This window comes from Ovis canadensis, chromosome 2 (genome assembly GCF_042477335.2).
Source record: "Ovis canadensis isolate MfBH-ARS-UI-01 breed Bighorn chromosome 2, ARS-UI_OviCan_v2, whole genome shotgun sequence".
In the NCBI taxonomy this organism is placed as follows: domain Eukaryota; kingdom Metazoa; phylum Chordata; class Mammalia; order Artiodactyla; family Bovidae; genus Ovis; species Ovis canadensis.
In genome coordinates this window covers 132,909,179-132,928,872 of record NC_091246.1, presented here as the reverse complement: position 1 = coordinate 132,928,872, position 19,694 = coordinate 132,909,179, and the positions used below count along the sequence as shown (strand labels likewise).

Below are 19,694 nucleotides of genomic sequence, written 5' to 3'. Positions count from 1 at the left end.
TGAGCTATGAGTTTTTCTGTTTCCTAGTGTTGATAAAAGTTATGTTTATCCCATACTGTAGTCTAATGTAGTCTAATAAGTGTGTACTTACATTATGCCTAAAAAAGCAATATACATAGCTTAATTTAAAAATAGTTTATTGATAGAAATTTTAGCCATCATCTGAGTCTTCAGTGAATTGTAATCTTTTTGCTAGTGGAGGGTTTTGAGTACTGATGGCTGCTTACTGATCAGGGTGGTAGTTGCTAAAGGCTGGGGTGGCTGCGCCATTTCTTAAAATAAGAACACAGTGTGGCATATCAATTGACTCTTCCTTCCATGAATGGTATCTCTGTAACATGTGGTATTGTTTGACAGCATTTTACCCATAGCAGAATTCTTTCAAAATTGAAGTCGACCCTCTCAAATTCTGCCACTGCTTTATCAACCAAGTTTATGTAATATTCTAAATCCTCTGTTGTCATTTCAGCAATTTTTACAGCATCTTCACCATGAACAGTTTACATATCAAGAAATCACTTTTTGCTCATCCTTCAGAAGCAACTCCTCATGAATTAAAGTCTTATTATAATATTGCCGCAATTCAGTCACATTTTCAGGCTTCACATCTAATTCTAACTTTCCTCTTATTTCCACATCTACAGTTGCTTCCTCCACTGAAGTCTTGAACTCCTCCAAGTCACCCCTGAGGGTTAGAATCAACTTTTATTAAACTCCTCTTAATGTCAATATCTTGACTTTTCACATGACTAACCAATGTTCTTAATGACATCTGGAATAATGAATTATTTCCAGAAGGTTTTCAATTGCTTTGCTCAGATCCATCAGAGGAATCACTATCTATGGCAGATATAGTTTTATGAAATATAATTCTTACATAATAAGACTTGAAAGTAGAAATTATTCCTTGATCCATGGCTGCAGAATGGATATTATGTCAACAGGCATGAAAACAACATTATCTTGTACATCTCCATTAAAGCTCTCAGATAACCGGTGCATTGCCAATGAACAGTAATAATTTTTTTTTTTTTTAATTTTATTTTATTTTTTATTTTTTTTAATTTTAGTTTTTTATTTTTTAAATTTTAAAATCTTTAATAATTTAAAAGGAATCTTTTCCTGAGCAATGGGTCTCAGCAATGGCCTTAAAATATTCAGTAAAGCATGTTGTCAACAGATGTGCTGTCATTCAGGCTTTATTGTTCCATTTATAGCGTACAGGTAGAACAAACTTAGCATAATTCTTGGGCTTCCCTGGTGGCTCAGATGGTAAAGAGTCTGCCTGCAATGTGGGAGACCCAGGTTCGATACCTAGGTTGGGAAGATCCCCTGGAAAAGGAAATGACTACCCACTCCAGTATTCTTGCCTGGAAAATCCCATGGATGGAGGAGCCTGGCAAGTTACAGTCCATGGGGTTGCAAAGAGTTGGATACGACTGAGCGACTAACACTAAGGGCCCTATGGATTTTCAGAACAGTGAGTGAGCAATGGCTTCAACTTTAAGTCACCAGTTGCATTAGCCCCTAACAAGTGAGTCAGCCTTTGAAGATTTGAAGCCAGTTATGTACTTCCTCTTTAGCTATGAAAGTCCTAGATGTCATCTTCTTCCCATAGAAAGCTGTTTCCTTACATTGAAAATCTGTTGTTTAATGAAGCAACCTTCCTAATGGTCTTACTTAGATCTTCTGGGTATCTTGAAGCACTGCTTCACTTTGCACTTTTATGTTATAGAGATGGCTTCTTTCCTTTAACCTCAGGAACCAGCCTCTACTAGTTTCAAGGTTTCTTCTGTAGCTTCCTCCCCTCTCAGGCTTCATAGATTTGAGGAGGGTTAGAGCCTTACTCTGGATTAGGCTTTGGCTTGAGGGAATGTGGTGGCTGTTTTGATCTAACTAGACCACTAAAATTTTCTCCATCTCAGTATAAAACTATTTTGCTTTCTCATCATTCATGTGTTCACTGCAGTAGCTCTTTTAATCTTCTTCACAAACTTTTTATTTCCATCCACAACTTGGCTAATCTGCAAAAGAGGCCCAGCTTTCAGCTCATCTCAGCTTCTGATGTGCCTTTTCTATTAAGCTGGGCTTCCCAGGTGGCTCAGATGGTAAAGAATCTTCCTGTAGTATGGGAGACCTGGGTTCAATCCCTGGGTTGGGAAGATCCCCTGGAGAAGAGAATTTCTAGTATTCTTGCCTGGAGAATTCCATTGACAAGGGAGCCTGGCTCCATGGGGTCACAAAGAGTTGGACATGACTGACTAACACATACATTCTGTTAAGCTTAATCATTTCTAGCTTTCAATTTAAAGTGAGAGATGTGCAACTCTTCCTTTCCCATGAACACTTTGAGGCCATTATTGGGTTGTTAATTTGTCTAATTCCAATACTGTCCTGTCTCAGGGAATAGGGAAGCCCAAGGAGAAGGCGAGAGACAGGGGAATGGTCAGCTAGTCAGTGAGTGGTCAGAACACAAACAACATTTATCAATTAATATCACCATCTTGCATAGGTTAGGAGTGGTTTGTGGCACCCCGAAATGATTGCAATAGTAACATCAAAGGTCACTGATCATATAATACATATAACAAAAACATATAATAATAACACATATAGTAATAGTGAAAAATACATAACAAATACATTGTTATATTTAGCCACTGAGTTATTGTTTAGTCGCTGAGTCGTGTCTGACTCTTTTGCGACCCCATGGACTGTAGCCTGCCAGGCTCCTTCTGTCCATGAGATTTCCCAGGCAAGAATCTTGGAGTGGGTTGCCATTTCCTTCTCCAGGGGATCTTTCCAACCCAGGGATCGAGACTGTATCTCCTGCATTGCCAGGCGAGTTTTTTTAGCACCGAGCTGCCAGAGAAACCTCAGCAAATATATATATAACAATAAAAACATAAAAGACTGTGAGAATTACCAAAACCTGACATAGAGACATGAGGTAAACAAATGCTGTCAGAAAAATGTCACTGATAGACTTGCTGTATGCAGGATTGCCACAAACTTTCAACTTGCAAAACCAAACAAAAAAAGTAGTATCTGCAAAGCACAATAAAATGAGGCACAATAAGTGAATTGTGTCTGTAATTATTTTAACTCTTCCTTAACAGAGTGAAATGCTCTGACAGCTGTCAATAAGATGTCAAACCCAGTGATTTAATGGCACATGTTTCTTTTTTCATTTCTGCATTTTCTCTGAAGCCAAAACAAGTTCTATAGTTTTAAAGTAATGAAGATTTTTTAAAAAGGGTGAAGTACAGGTATCTTGAGAAACCTCCCTCACTGAAGCACTTTTAATCTCAGAAGTGACATCCGCAGCAAGCACATAGCAAGCTCCTGACCACAGGCATGAAGGGCACTCTGAGACTGAGGGTAGAATTTGAGGGATCACCAGTTCTCTCGGGAGATTTAATTGTGAAAGGAGGGGAAGATGCGCTAGTTTGGCCTTCTTGAAACAACTTACTTCAGGGAGTTAGCTCATCTAATTACTCCCCTTCATTCCTTCCAAAAAATGGGCCCTCCTACATGCACCACAACGAGAGTCCACACACCTCTACAAAAGATTCCACACGACACAAGGAAGATCCCACATGCTGCAACTAAGGCTTGGCCCAGTCAAGTAAATAGATAAAAGTAAAACAATTGTGTGAGTCATGGCCGAGACCCCATAGATTGCTTCAGGATGGAGCTGGTCACCAGAGAGAATAACCACATGATTAGAGGCCTGGAATACTGGGGCAGCCTGCTCTCCTGGTATGAAAGGAGGGCTGGAGATTGACTTCCATCATATTGGCCAATGATTTAATCAATCGTGCCTATGAAATGAACCCCCCATAAAAACTCCTGACCCCAAAGCACATGTTGGTTAGTGATCACACTGTACTTGGAAGGTGGCATACCCTGTCTCTATGGGGAGAGAGCATGGAAGTTCCATGTCTGGGGCCCTTCCAGACCTTGCCCTTTATACGTCTTTATTTGGCTGTTCTGAGTTATAGTCTTTATAATAAAATTATGATTGTAAGTGTAAAAAGTTCCCAAGTTACTTGACACACTATACTCTAGAACCCCAAGGGGGATAGAGACAGAAGAGGGATGCCATAGAGGAAAAAACATGTATCCATGTTGTAGAGAACGCTGGCCATTCTCCATGTTGATGAAGTAAAAATTCACATTTCAAGGCAACAAGAGGAAAATTTAAGCATAATTCCTTGCTCTGCCCATTTGGGCCTTTTCCCTCCCCTCAAGTGTTCATTGTGCACGTGCATTATGAGTGAACCAAACCTCCCCAGGGGCAGAAATGCCTGCTTAATCATAAAGATGAATTTTTCTCCTTCTGGCACCAGCCATGTCACTCCTTAGAAAATAACACAACTTTTTCAGCGTCACAAGGAGTCAAGATGACCCACTGCTTGCTTTGTATGTGCAGCCATCTTTGATGGACTTTATGTACAATGCCAATACATCATTTCCCTTAAAGACAGTGATTGGTGCACAACAGACTCGTCAGGTGACCTGGGGTGATATGGACCATACCTAACGGAAGTTCTCAAGTACTCACTTATAAACTTATTAATGTTCCTAACTCTACCATTTGTATTCTGCTGATTTTTCATGATTATTGTTTCTTGTGTTACCAAATGAGTGGCTGAGACTCAAATAAAATTAATGATTAGGCAGCTTGAAACAATTGATCAAATACTCAGTTCTATAGGATCAATGATTATAAAAGGGTAACTCTAGGTATGGGAAGAAGCAACAAGATGAAACCCTTTCCTGAACTATAACAGAATAGTATGACAAGTGTTCCAGAAATTTTTGGCCACTGCTAATGAGTACAGTCCAGTAATAGTATATTGAGTGGGTTTTCAATGAAACACTTGCCTGACATGGGAATGAGCATTCCTAGCATCATGGGACAAATTGTTCATGAAATGTCTCCTGAATCTTGGTCAAAATTAGGACCTAAAGGGAAGGGATTGTAAACTAAAGAATATTGCCCACCATCCAGTTCTACAAGAAGTCATTAGCCACTGTGGTTGCTGATTTATAACACATGCTGAAAAGAATTCAGAGTGAAGAGTAGAATGAGGTACTTTGTGCTAGGGAAATGGACAGAACTGGCCCTTAGAAAGTTAAAATTTTCAGCAGAAATTTCTTATGAACCTGGATTCTTGTATCTTCTCATACTTAGAAAAGCATAACTAAGATGTCTGTTCCTAGTGACTAGCAGCAACTTTCTGTGGAGACATGTACTTGATTACACACACCCCCTTGCAAAATCACATATATACTGTCCTCCCCCTTTACCTCTTCAGAACAGTTCTCAGAACTCTCTGAGAGACTTTCCTAGGTTATAATTCTCAGTTTGACTCAAACAAAATTTTCCATTTCTTTCTTATATTGGCTATTGATTAATTTTTTGTTGACAATATCCAGGCTTGCTTTTTCACATAACAATAGCTTCTTGCAGTTAGGTACATGTTCATCCAGCTAAAAACTGTATTTCTCAGCTATCCTTGTAAATATGCATGTGTAAGAAAATTCCAAATGAAAAGATGTATGCAGAAGTGTTATACATCCTCTCTTTCCCTTTTTATGATGAAAGCTATTTTCTGTCTTTGAAAACTCTAACCCTAGCATTTTACCTTTCAATAGCAGATAACAGCTCTAATCTGTTCATATCTTTCTCTCTTAGCTTAGCATCTAAGATCCAAGAACTGACCCTCTTTAAAACATGTATAATACTACATAGGATTATTTAATACATTTATCTGAGAGATTAATAAATTCTGCCTGAAGTACCAAGAATGCAATGCGGCCAGTTGGTAATATCACATCACAAGGTCTGGATTCTGTACAGAAAAGATGTATGTTAATATGCACAGCCACTATTGCCAAAAGCATTTGCACAGACAGTGTGAAAGAGGCACCTGTAGGAAAAACTCCTCCATTAGGGCCATGGTCCATCGGTGGTGCAGCTTCCAGGATTTGGCTGGGTGACTGATGTCTGCTGCATGGAGAATCAGGGACATGGTTTTGGCTTTGTCAAGCCTGTCAAAACAAGGGCATGCTCAAATTATCAGAACAAAATAACCAGCTACAGTCTTTGCCAAGTCCAAGCCCACAGATCTTTAATATGAAAACAAAATTATAACCTACCCTTCAGGTTGCTGCAAACTATTTCTTATATTTTTAATTTGCTGGAAGTGACCCGACATGTCTGTAGACAAAACCATTTCAATCACTAGGTTCCGAAGATCCCTGTGGAGTCATCAAAGCAGAAAGGTTTGGCCTTTTTCCTTTGTTCGCAAGTGAAACATTTAATATTAAGAATTACATTTTATTTTTTCTAATGGTATGAGCAGAAACGATGCTATATTTTTAAATATAAAAGAGCTTATAGAAGTTTGGCTTTAGGATGTTGCCAGGAGAACAATCTGTGAATGATGCTTGTAACATCTCCTTTTAAAGAACTGGATGCTTTCCCTCCCATATACGCAACCCTTCCCCACTCATACTTTCTAAATATTACTTTTAGAAATAATTAATATCAGAAAGGATCCTAACCAATTTTAGAGAAAAACCACTCTAAAGGAAGAATTTACTATTAATAAAACTACCACCATTATTCAATATTTATTCAATCCAGACAGTGTTTTAAGAGCTTTTTATGTGAGGGGCACTATTATTTCCAATCCAAGAGGATTGAGTTGTTTGCCCAGTCACACAGCTAGTATATAGCAGAGGTAAGACTCAACCGCAAGAGTAACCCAAAGCTGACAGATGGACCACTCCATTGTACCAAGTTTCCATCATAAGAACTCCAGGAAACCAAGACTATAAGTGCCTGGGAATTCTCTGTTTAAGCTCTGGGGACCTTGAGCCTACATATCATTGATAGAGCTATTGGTACTGTTGAAATTATAACCAAGACACTATAAATATGGTGACCATATCACAAAGCCTATTCATGAATAAATCATTCTCACCCCAAGCAGGAGATGACTGAAGTGACCTAGCAGCAGCAGCAGCAGCAAAGCCGTACATATTGTACAACTCATTGCTTGCTCAGTACAGACAGGTAAAAAAGTCACTTATGCTGGAAATCATATTTTATTTTTATTCTGTGGCCAGTAGAGTAAGCTAGATTACAAGTGTATGACAAACTTGAATTATGATCTTGTGTCAAAGATGTTTTACCTAAAGTTGGTATGATTGAATGATTTGTTTTAAAAACAACACAGAGTGGAGATTCTTGCTGAAAATTATGGGTGCTCAATCCATCTGGGTTTTTAGGATGGGAGCAATGAGAAAACAATACTCTGATTAGTTACTGTTCATGATATTGGATAGCCTGCTTAAAATATACTTCTACCCAAATATTAAGGGAATGGAAGATATCCAAGAAGTTAATACAATTATTCTCAATTAGATTTTTTCTCCTAAATTATGAGATATCCATGCTATAATACCAACTGTACCAAAACATTCATGTTAAGTAGGAAAAATGAGAGAAAAGCTTTATGAAATCTGTAAGATTTAATAAATACATTGTAGTTTGCAGATGTAATGTGAAAAAAGAAACAACAGACCCAAAATGCATTATTTGTGCTAAACCTTTATCAAATCAAGATTCAATACCTAATTTATAGTTTTAACCTCCTCCAGGAGTAAAAACTTAAACCAGTCAAATATCTGGTCAGCACTAGGGAGGAAATCTGCCTGACAGACCCCTATTATCCCCCCAAAAAAGGTGACTTTGCCTGAAACAATCAGATCCTTGCTAGAATAACTTTCTTGTCTTGCCTCTTCCTACTTATAAAGTTCTGCCATTTTGTACAGTTATTAGGAGCTCCTTTTTATCTTCTAGATGGGATTTTGCCCAATTCGTGAATTGTTGAATAAAGTCAGTAAGATCTTTAAAATTTACTCAGTTGAATTCTGTTTTGTAACAGTAATCAGTAAATGCTAGGTGTTATCAATAATCAACTAATAATATATCAATAAACTAGTACACAAAGGAAATGTGTTCTTTGTAAATTTTTTTTGCCAAAATTTAAAAATCGCTGCATTTATGGTTACAAAAGTTACTTGAAGAAACAGATATGCAAACAGAAAACCTACAAGTCTTTAAAAAGCTATCCATATTTTAATTCTTGGTGAAATAGGATTAAGGTTATACTAGCAAATGCATTTTTATAGCCTTTGGAAACAGTGTTGGATTTATTAAATTCTACCATATCATAAATCATATATAAGTCAACTCATAAATCATGTGATATTGCTTCAGGGAAGAAGCCAATTCTGACTCCATGCTGGAACTCTCTCTCTTATTTGTTTTATGTTGCTTTTGTTATTGTAATCATACAGAATGGTTTGCCTCAGAGAATCTTGCCCCAATGCCTGACTGTTAAACTAAAGTGCCTTTGCTCACAACCCTGTCCACCTGCGGATGGCAAGAAGGAAGAAATTAACACATTCCCTGACTGAGGTTTGCCATTCTAGATGTTTGCAACATTAACAGCCTTTGCACTTTGATTTCTCACCTCCCCTCACCTCTATATAAAAGAACCTGGCATCCAGACACCAATAAGATAGCTATTTTGAGGTGCTAGCCTTCCATCTTCTCTGTCTGCCTGCTCCCCAATTAAAGTCTCTTCCTTGCCTCAACACCATCTCTAGGATTCATTGGCCTATTGTGCAGCAAACAGAGCAAGCTTGGACCCAGTAACAGTATTCTGGTATTTGTTAAACAAATTTGGGAATTTCCTGGCAGTCCAGTTGTTAGGACTTGGTACACTTATTGCCAGAGTCACAGGTTCAATCCCTCGGGGAATTATGATCCCATAAGCTGCGTGGCATGGCCAAAAAAAAAAAACTTATAAAACCATTCAATTAGGATGTTTTGTACAGTAAGCTACTTGTTTTGTACAGTAAGCTACTGTACAAAAATATAAAATATTATAGAAGCAAACTATTAGAATAAATAATAAAGATGTTAAAGAAAAAAGTGTAATAGAGAAATAACACATTGAAACAGCAACAGAATCAACTTAGAGAAGAAGATGGTTAATTCAAAGGAATAACAAAAATTACTAATGCAAATATAATCCCTGGGAAGGATAATCACTGATAAAGAAATAAATTAATATTCTAAATGGAAATAGTCAATCTCTGGGACCTTAGGAACCAAATCTGCACCTGCTTCTACCCGTGCCCTTCTATTTTCCACATACCCAACAGTGGTGCCTTTTATGATTAGATCCCAGCCTTCCTAGGTTGGTGACCCAACTGGGCTATGTTTCCTGTGGAATGAAATGTAAGACCTGAACTGGGTTCCCAAAACAAAATGACTCTTTCCTCCCATGTTAGAGCTTTTTCTATGTCTGTAAAAATGAGCCCATATTTTTTCTGGCCTTGAAAATTCAGAAAATTTGAATATTTTAAAAAAATAACCATGGGAAATTAGGGCTTCTTGAAAACTCTAAATTAACCTCTTATTTCTTTATTTTAAGGCAGACCTTAATCCCATGTTACTTATTTGGACATTTGCTTTCAGCTTGATTTAAATTAAAAAACAAACAAATCTTTGATGTTTGCATCTGAATAGGATTTTTTTCAGTGCATCAACTGATTAAATGAAATCTTTGTTAAAGATAAAGGCTTTTTAAAAAATGTAAGTAGGTCACAGAATACTAGGGATGTCAGTTCAGTTCACTCAGTCATGGCTGACTTTTTGTGACCCCATGGACTGCAGGAAGCCAGCCCTCCCTATCCATCACCAACTCCCAGAGTTTACTCAAACTCATGTCCATTGAGCTGGTGATGCCATCCAGCCATCTCAGCCTCTGTTGTCCCCTTCTCCTTCTGCCTTCAATCTTTCCCAGCATCAGGGTCTTTTCCAATGAGTCAGCTCTTCGCATCAGGTGGCCAAAGTATTGGAGTTTCAGTTTCAGCATCAGTCCTTCCAATGAATATTCAGGACTGATCTCTTTTAGGATGGACTGGTTGGATTTCCTTGCAGTCCAAGGGACTCTCAAGAGTCTTCTCCAACACCACAGTTCAAAAGCACCAATTCTTCAGTGCTCAGCTTTCTTTATAGTCCAATTCTCACATCCATACGTGACTACTGGAAAAACTATAGCCTTGACTAGATGGACCTTTGTTGACAAAGTAGTGTCTCTGCTTTTTAATATGCTGTCTAGGGTGGTCGTAATTTTTCTTCCAAGGAGCAAGCATCTTCTAATTTCATGGCTGCAGTCACCATCTGCAGTGATTTTGTTGCCCCCCCAAAACTGTTGGAGCCCCCAAAACACCAAGGTGAAGGAACAGATCAAGATCATCATGGAGGATCTGGAATTAGTCCTGGGCAACCTGAAGGATGTAGCCAAGGAACTTAAGGAACATGTTTATAGTCTATTGATCACAGTTTTGTGTGGAGAGGAGATACCCCATGTCCAAGATCAGGAGCGGCGGCTGTGCTTTGCTGGACCAGTCATGAGGAGATATCCCATGTCCAAGGGCAAAGGAGAAGCCCCAGCAAGACGTTAGGAAGGGGAATTCACGTTTAGAATCAAACTCTATTCCTGCCAGAGACGCTCAGAGGGCTCAAACAAACCTTGTGTGCACTTGGACCCAGAGACCCCACAAAGACTGAGACAGAACTATGTCTGATCATCTCCTGTGGAGGTACGGGTCAGCAGTGGACTGCAGCAGGGACAGGGGCTCTGGGTGCAGCAGACTTGGGTATGGCATAAGCCCTCTTGGAGGACCTCACCATTAACCCCACCATAGAGCTAACTAGGGACGTACTTACATTAAAAAGTCTCTATGTTTATCTGAAATTTACACTTAATTGTATGTCCTTTATTTTTATTTGATATATCTAGCAATCCCACAGTAAATGAAGGGGATAATGATGACCAAGAAATGTATGCTGAGTGGGAGGAGTACATCTTATTATTTTCTCCTGCATGGCAATAAGCAATACCTTTTCATGTATATTTTTTTTTTTAGAATACAGATGGTTTGGAGAAATATTTACGATTACCCTCTGCATCTAGGTCACTTTAGCATATTTGTAGCTTTTCCCCCAAATAGTGAATTTTTGTTTTTTAAAAAAGTTCATATCCACATACAAAAAAGTAACATATGAAGGAATCAGACACAAAAATTCTGAATTAATGTAAGACCACATATTGGTACAACTGAGCAGAACTCCATTCCAAGGAGGGCTTTCCTGGTGGCTCAGATGGTAAAGAATCAGCCTGCAATGCAGGAGATGCAGGAGATGCAGGTTCGATCCTTAGATCAGGAAGATCCACTAAAGAAGGTAACGGCTACTCACTCCCCAATTCTTGCCTGGATAAGTCCATGGACAGAGGAGCCTGGAGGCCACAGTTCATGTGGTCATAAAGAGTCAGACATGACTCAGTGACTAAGCATTTTAGCACCATTTCAAGGAGTATGTAATTATGTATCTTAAGGTGTTATGCAGTATGTGGTCTTATGGATTGGTTATGATGCATATAGATGTTGAATTGGCCTTGAAATAGTTCAGCTCCATCTACAGAGCCTTGTTCCTGAATAGTCTTCCAGTACTAATCTTCCAGTCAAGGGGAATTTAGTTTGTTTTGTGATTAAAGGATTGACTTTCACCTGTTTTCTTCATGTTAAATCATATAACATTTTCCTTGAAATTAAATTTCCTCTATATTTCCTCTGAAACTCACCTCCAGTCATCTTTGGATAAATTTACCAGGACATTCATTTCTTCTTCTTGCATAAGTCGATAAGCTGCACTCACATGATGATTTTCAAGGACAGAGCGATCGTTATACAAAATAGCAACATCTGACCTAAGAAATAAAAGCAAAATGCCTACTAGAGGATTTCTTCAGATCTCATGAGTATCTATTGAAGTCATAAGGCATAATAATATCAGTAAAATCCAATAATTGAACACCTAAATTTACAGAGGTACTTAGTTTCCTTATTTTTTAAAACTGTATAACAATATTAAAAAACAGACTTTATCTTTTACAGCAATTTTAGGATTAAAACAAAAGTGAGCAGAAAGTACAGAGATCTGCCCTATACCCCTTGGTCCCACACATGCATAGCCTCTCCCATTATTAACATTCCCAACCACAGAGGTACATTTATTAGAACTGATGAGCCTACATTAAACATTGGTATCAGAGACCATAGTTTCCATTAAGGGTTTACTCTTAGTGGTGTAAATTTTATGGGATTGGACTGATATATAATGACATGTATCTATCATTAATGTATTAAACAGAGTATTTTCACTGCCCTAGAAATCCTTTGTGATCTGCCAATTCAGACTTCACTTCCCATCCCCTTAACACCTGGCAACCACTGTTTTATTTTTATTGTCTTCACAGTTTTGCCTTTTCCAGAATGTCATATGACTCTATGTAGCCTTTTCAGATTGGATTCTTATACCTTTTAGTATGCATGGAAGCTACCTTCATATCGTTTCATGGCTTGATAGTTCAATTCTTCTGAGCACTAATATTACATTATTTAGGTATATCACACTTTATTTATCCACTCAGCTGTTAAATGGCATATTAGTAGCTTTCAAGTTTTGGAAATTATTAATAAAGCTGCTATAAATATCCATGTGCAGGTTTTCATGTGTACATAAGTTTTCAGCTGCTTTGGATAAATACCAAGGAAAGTAATTATCAGCTCATATGGTGAGAATATATTTAGTTTCATAAGAAACTACCAAACTGTCTTCCAGTATGGTTGTACCATTTTGCATTCCCATCAGTAACTCCTGAGAGTTCCTATTGATTAACATCTTCACTAGTGTTTGGTGTGTCAATGTTCTGGATTTTAGCCTTTCTAATAGATGTATAGTGATATCTCATTGTTTAATTTCCATATCCTTCAATTCAGTTCAGTCACTCAGTCGTGTCTGACTCTTTGCAACCCCATGAATTGCAGCATGCCAAACCTCCAAGTCCAACACTAACTCCCGGAGTGCACCCAAACTCATGTGCATTGAGTCGGTGATGCCATCCAGCCATCTCATCCTCTGTTGTCCCCTTCTCCTCCTTCCCCCAATCCGTCCCAGCATCAGGGTCTTCTCCAATGAGTCAACTCTTCACATGAGGTAGCCAGAATATTGGAGTTTCAGCTTCAGCATCAGTCCTTCCAATGAACACCCAGGACTGGTCGCCTTTAGGATGGACTGGTTGGATCTCCTTGCAGTCCAAGGGACTCAAGAGTCTTTTCCAACACCACAGTTCAAAAGCATCAATTCTTCGGTGCTCAGCTTTCTTCACAGTCCAACTCTCACATCCATACATGACCACAGGAAAAACCATGGCATTGACTAGACGGACCTTTGTTGGTAAAGTAATGTCTCTGCTTTTGAATATGCTACCTAGGTTGGTCATAACTATTCTTCCAAGGAGTAAGCGTCTTTTAATTTCATGGCTGCAGTCACCATCTGCAGTGATTTGGGAGCCCCCAGAAATAAAGTCTGACACTGTTTCCACTGTTTCCCCATCTATTTCCTATGAAGTGATGGGACCAGATGCCATGATCTTAAGTTTTCTGAAATTTGAGCTTTAAGCCAACTTTTTCACTCTCCTCTTTCACTTTCATCAAGAGGCGCTTTAGTTCCTCTTCACTTTCTGCCATAAGGGTGGTGTCATCTGCATATCTGAGGTTATTGATATTTCTCCCAGCAATCTTGATACCAGCTCATGCTTATTCCATCCCAGCGTTTCTCATGATGTACTCTGCATAGAAGTTAAATAAGCAGTGTGACAATATACAATCTTGACACACTCCTTTTCCTACTTGGAACGAGTCTGTTGTTCCATGTCCAGCTCTAACTGTTGCTTCCTGACCTGCATACAGATTTCTCAAGAGGCAGGTCAGGTGGTCTGGTATTCCCATCTCTTTCAGAATTTTCCAGAGTTTATTATGATCCTCACAGTCAAAGGCTTTGGCATAGTCAATAAAGCAGAAATAGATGTTTTGCTGGAACTCTCTTGCTTTTTCCATGATCTAGCAGATGTTGGCAATTTGATCTCTGGTTCCTCTGCCTTTTCTAAAACCAGCTTGAACATCTGGAAGTTCATGGTTCATGTACTGCTGAAGCCTGGCTTGGAGAGTTTTGAGCATTACTTTGCTAGCGTGTGAGATGAGTGCAATTGTGCAGTAGTTTGAGCGTTCTTTGGCATTGCCTTTCTTTGGGATTGGAATGAAAACTGACCTTTTCCAGTTCTGTGGCCACTGCTGAGTTTTCCAAATTTGCTGGCATATTGAGTGCAACACTTTCACAGCATCATCTTTCAGGATTTGAAATAACTCAACTGGAATTCCATCACCTCCACTAGCTTTGTTCATAGTGATGCTTCCTAAGGCCCACTTGACTTCACATTCCAGGCTGCCTGGCACTAGGTGAGTGATCATGCCATCGTGATTATCTGGGTCATGAAGATCTTTTTTGTACAGTGCATATTGCTCATGACATATAACATGGAGAATCTTTCCATATGCTAATTTGTCATCTGTGTATCTTCTTTGGTGAAGTGTCTGTTAAGGAGCATTTTTAAAATCAGGCAGTTTGTTTTCTTATTGTTGACTTTTATGAGTTTTATATGTTTTTTATAATAGCCTTTTATCATATGTACCTTTTGAACATATTTTCTCCTACTCTGTGGCTAATCTTGTAACTCTCTTGCTAGATCATCTAGATCTTCTCCTATGTTATTTTCTAGGAGTTTTAGAGTTTTTCATTTTACATTTAGGTCTATTATTCATCTTAAATTAATTTCTGTGAACAGTATAAGGTTTGTGTCTGGATTCTTTTTTTTCTTTTTTAATTTATGTGCCTGTCTAGTTGTTCCGGCACCATTTGTTAAAGAAACTATATTTGCTCCATTGTATTGCATTTGCTTCTTTGTTAAAGATCTAATTTAAAAGGAAATCTATTGGGAGGAGGTGATATATGCTATTAGCTATCTGCATTAGCTACAGCTATAGCTGCAATAGCTATAGCTATTCCACTTTTATAATAGTTCTGGAAACAAAAGAGGAAGTAACTATTTTAGTGCCTAATAGGTCATTTCCTTTTAAATTTTACTATCAATAATGATAGCTCAATATACAGAAAACTGAACTAGGAACACATATATGCAATCCTTTTGAGAGAAAATTAAATATATTTTGTGCAAGTATCTTCACAAATTTGCTGAGATCATGGGTAAAACTGTGATTTGCAAATCACATATTTTGTATCATACAATCTTAGACTTAACCATGGTAGTTTTGTCAAGTTTATTGTATAATATGGATATAAGTATCACTATTTCTTCCTTTCAGCAACAAGCAAAGATGTGTTTTTTAATCAGAGTTAATTACAGCAAAGTCTATGTGATTTTGTCTCATAAATCCAACTAGATGCTGAGAATACAGAATGGTTTTAATGTTTGAGATAATCTCTGACTGCTATGGAAAGAACAGAATTCTAAGCAATAGTCAGTGTCCATGGTAACATGTTGCTTAGCATTTGCTTTTCACAAACAGGAAATTATCTCTATCTATTTACACTTTCAAGGATTTCTATGGCTTATAAAGTCTGTGTTGAACTCAAATCTAGCCTTGCACCATGTTTTAAATTATTTTTCAGGCATTGTGCATTATCTAGTAAATAGGTTTCCATATTAGAAAAGCAACTCTAAATCCAAGTAACAAAGAATAATATAAAATACAAATTATAATTATCAGTAACATAAGATCAATATATATTTGGACAAAATGTGAAGCCAATAGAGCTTCTAAAAGCACGTCATATTGTTGCATCTGTGATCATTGCAACCTTTTTGTTCATAAAATGTTCAAGTTCTTGTAGCATTAATCCATTAAATAATTGATTCTAATAGAAAATTTATAAAAAAATAAATAAAATACTAGACCTTTCCCTCACTTTTTATACAAAGCTTCTTAATGTAAAATGGTGAAAAGCGTATTCTTCCTCATCTTCTTCCTCCCTCTCCTCTTTCTCCTTCTCTTCTTCCTCCTCCTCCTTTTTCACCATCTACTTTTCTTCTCTGCTGTCTAAAGTATAAGTAAGTTACGAATCTTCGTCCAGTTGTAAATCAATGATAAAAGGAGAAAGCTAGGAATGATCATTTATACTGCTGCTGGAGACCAGTCCGTTGCCTTTACTTTTCAAAGTAGAAAGACTAAGAAATGTTTTTTTGGAAAGAAATCACTTGCTCCCTTCTCTAATTCCCAGAACTGTGACCCTACTCAGGGCCCAGCTGAGTAATGAGCTGTCTTTAAAATCCCACTTATGGAATTTAGTGGATGTAGAAGAGCATTGCTAAGCAAAAATGATCTGCATAGTTTCCCTTTCCTTTGATGTTTAACGCAAATGAAAACAAGACATCTCTATATGCTATAAATGTGAGGTTAGTAATGTTCTTGCTGCACAACCAGACTTCAAGGTCTTCCTGGTCACTTTATGCTCTTTTAATCTGGGAGACTCTAGGGAAAGACAGAATGCTTTCTCCAACATTTCACTGTCTGGATTCCAACTCTTCTGTCTCTGTTAATGGGACATAATTTTCAAGTCCATCCAGTGAAGGCTATAAAAGATCATGACTGTTATATGTCCATCTTTGGCCACAGGAGCAGAGTTACATTAAGTAGACTGGATTGAGAGCAAGTGTCCCTCATCTCGGTTTCTCAACTCTGCTACTGCCATCAGGTGGCTATGTGCATATAGTTAGGTAATTTCCTCCTTTGAGATCTTTGTTTTCTCTTCTTAGACTGTGAGGAGTAGACCAGAGGGTATAGAATGTGAATCTCAGTCACTGTAGGGTCCCTTGAAGCTCTAAAATGCCAAGTATTTTAATGTCTCTATGCTCCCCACATAAAAACAACAAATTCCTATAGCTAGGAAGTCAGTTTTAAAAATATTGCTGTTAAAAAACTGCACAAAAAAAGACCACACAAAAATCTGCACATGAACATTTACATAAACTGTAAAATTTAGAAGAAACCAAGATATCCTTCAGTAGTTGAATAAGTGAACCCTAGGACATCCACACACTGGAATATTATTCAGTAATAAAAGGAAATGAGCTATCAGCTCATGAAAAGACATAAGAGGAACCTTAAATGCATATTGTTAAGTGGAAGAAACCAGTTTGAAAAGGCTTTATACTGTATTATTTCAACTATATGACATTTTGGAGAAGGCAAAACTGGAGACCTTAACAAGATCAGGGATTGCAGTGGTTAAAGCAGGAAGGAGGGAGGCTGGAATGAAACGATGAAGCACAGAGGACTTTTAGGGCAGTGAAACTACTATGGATGATACTGTACCAATAGATACTTGGCATTAGACATTTGTAAAGCTCATAAAATGTATAACACAAGCAGTAAACTGCAATGTAGGCTATGCATGCATGCTAAGTCACTTCAGTCGTGTCCGACTCTGTGACCCCATGGACAGTAGCCCATCAGGCTCTTCTGTCCACGGGGTTCTCCAGGCAAGAATACTGGAGTGGGTTGCCATTTCCTTCTCCAAATGTAGGCTATAGATTTTAGCTAATAATAATGTATCAATATTGGTTCATCAGTTGTAACAACTGTACCATACCTGAGGTAGGATGTTAAAAACAGATGAAACTGTGGGGTTGGGGAAGGAGTACATGGGAGCTCTGTACTTTCCGTTAAATTTTTATGTAAATCTAAATCTACTCTAGGAGCTAAAAATAAACAACAAAAAATAATTAAGCTTAGTTTTCCCTCAACAAGAAGAGAGCTCTAAAGTAGTTCCAGAGTGAAATCAATCTCTTAATAACTTACATTCCATTTTAAGCATCTCTGACCAGTGGAAGACACAGAAATTCAGGATCCCGTGTATACAAGTGAATTGGATCCTGATGGTCCTGGACCAAATTCTGCCGCTGGAGCAATGAGATCTCTTTGCAACCAGAAAGAGCTTAAAGCCCTTTTCTATTAAGGACTGAATGAGTTCCCCCAAATTATGTTTATAATCCTAACCCCAGTGCCTTAGAATGTGACTGCATTTGAAGCTAAGGCCTTTAAAGACGTAACTAATGTTAAAAGAGGTCATAAGGGTGGGGCCCTAATCCAATATGACTGATGTCCTTGTAAGACCAGGAAGAGACCCCAAGGTATGCTCAAGCAAGAGAAAAGGTCACTGAGGACACAGCAAGAAGTCAGCCATCTGGAAACCTAGGGGAGAGGCCTCAGAAGAAACCAAACTTGCTTACACTTTGATTTTGCATGTTTAGTCTTTAGGACCTTGAAAAAATGTCTGTTATTTAAACCACCCAAACTGTAGTATTGTGTGACAGTCTTAACCAACTAAGGCACCTCTACTCTGATATTTTGATTCTAATAACTACCATTATCACCACAATTAAAAATCCAATTTTCTAATTGTTTTATTTTTTTTCTAAATATTTTAAATTTAACGTTTCTTCTTAACCTGGAAATAAGATTTCTCTTTTTAGATTTTTTTTCCAAAATAAATTTTCATTGCTTTCAAATACATAATGACACTAAACTGATGCCTTGACATGAAATTGACATCAAATAAATGATGTAAGATTTGTTCCAGTGAATAAATGTCTGACTTGTGTGACAGTTTAACATAAGTTCTGGGCAGAGAAAAACTATCTTATACATTTTTATGTTCTTTAAATTGCTAAATATGCCATCAAAAAATACAAGATTCTTGATAAATAAGAACTGACTGAAGTGTTTGTAGCTTAAGGCATTTTGCTAAAATCTATTAAATTCATTTTTTTAGACATCTTCATTATTATTTTGAAATCCTCTTAAAGAATAATACTCAGAAAAATAAATGTCAAATTTTAACTTAGAAAAGTTAATCCTTTACCTTACCTTGTCTGAATATGAAAATTGTTTGTAGTCCCTGTATGCTCATAGTCATGAATGGCAGCGGCAAAGACCATTGCTAAAATTTCCAGTTCAGTGAGCCAGTGCTATTAAATTAAGGAAAGATTCCATCACATCAAAAAATAGAGTCAATGTTGTCTGTCTACAGAAAGCTTCATTGCACACAGTATAAATCATTACATAAAATTCTTTTTATAAAGTTTAAATAGTTTTCCCTGTTTCATCTCCATTAACTGTACATAGTGGATGCTTCACAAGGTTGATGATTGTTTAATGACTTATAAGTTAAAAATCTAGACATTATAATTTTCCTTGTTAATTGGAAAAAATGATAATTTTATATCACTTAAAAGGTGAGCTCTAAATGAATTTTGAATGTACAGCCTTATCAATTTGGATTCCAATGAAATCATTTAGAGTTCAGTAATTTTTAACATATAACTCATACAATATTAAAATGTCTTTTAGCTCAACTTTTGTAGAAGAATGTACTATGAGAAAAGAGATGGAAATGTTTCCTTTGGTCATTAGAGAAACTGAACTTAAGTTTTATATTTAGAAATTTAGAAGAGTTTCCAAGAGTTTATCATTTACTCTTCATAATACGTCTATTTTATGACTATACAGTTAAACTTAACAGCAATGAAAGAGTAAAGGTTTTCACATAAAATCCAGAGCACTGCTTCAAATACATTGATATTTTGTTGTTATCAATTAGATAGTTTAACAAACTT

General features: G+C 37.3%; 1 protein-coding gene across 1 annotated transcript in view; it reads right to left on the bottom strand.

The window, feature by feature from the left end:
* PDE1A (phosphodiesterase 1A) overlaps nt 1-19,694 on the bottom strand; it is a 294,992-nt gene that overhangs the window by 58,119 nt on the left and 217,179 nt on the right. Inside the window, exons 7-10 of the mRNA XM_069577054.1 lie at nt 18,946-19,046; nt 11,742-11,867; nt 6,169-6,270; nt 5,940-6,060 (exon numbers count right to left, since the gene is read on the bottom strand). Coding sequence (XP_069433155.1) covers nt 5,940-6,060; nt 6,169-6,270; nt 11,742-11,867; nt 18,946-19,046 — 450 coding nt within the window. The remainder of the gene's footprint in view (nt 1-5,939; nt 6,061-6,168; nt 6,271-11,741; nt 11,868-18,945; nt 19,047-19,694) is intronic.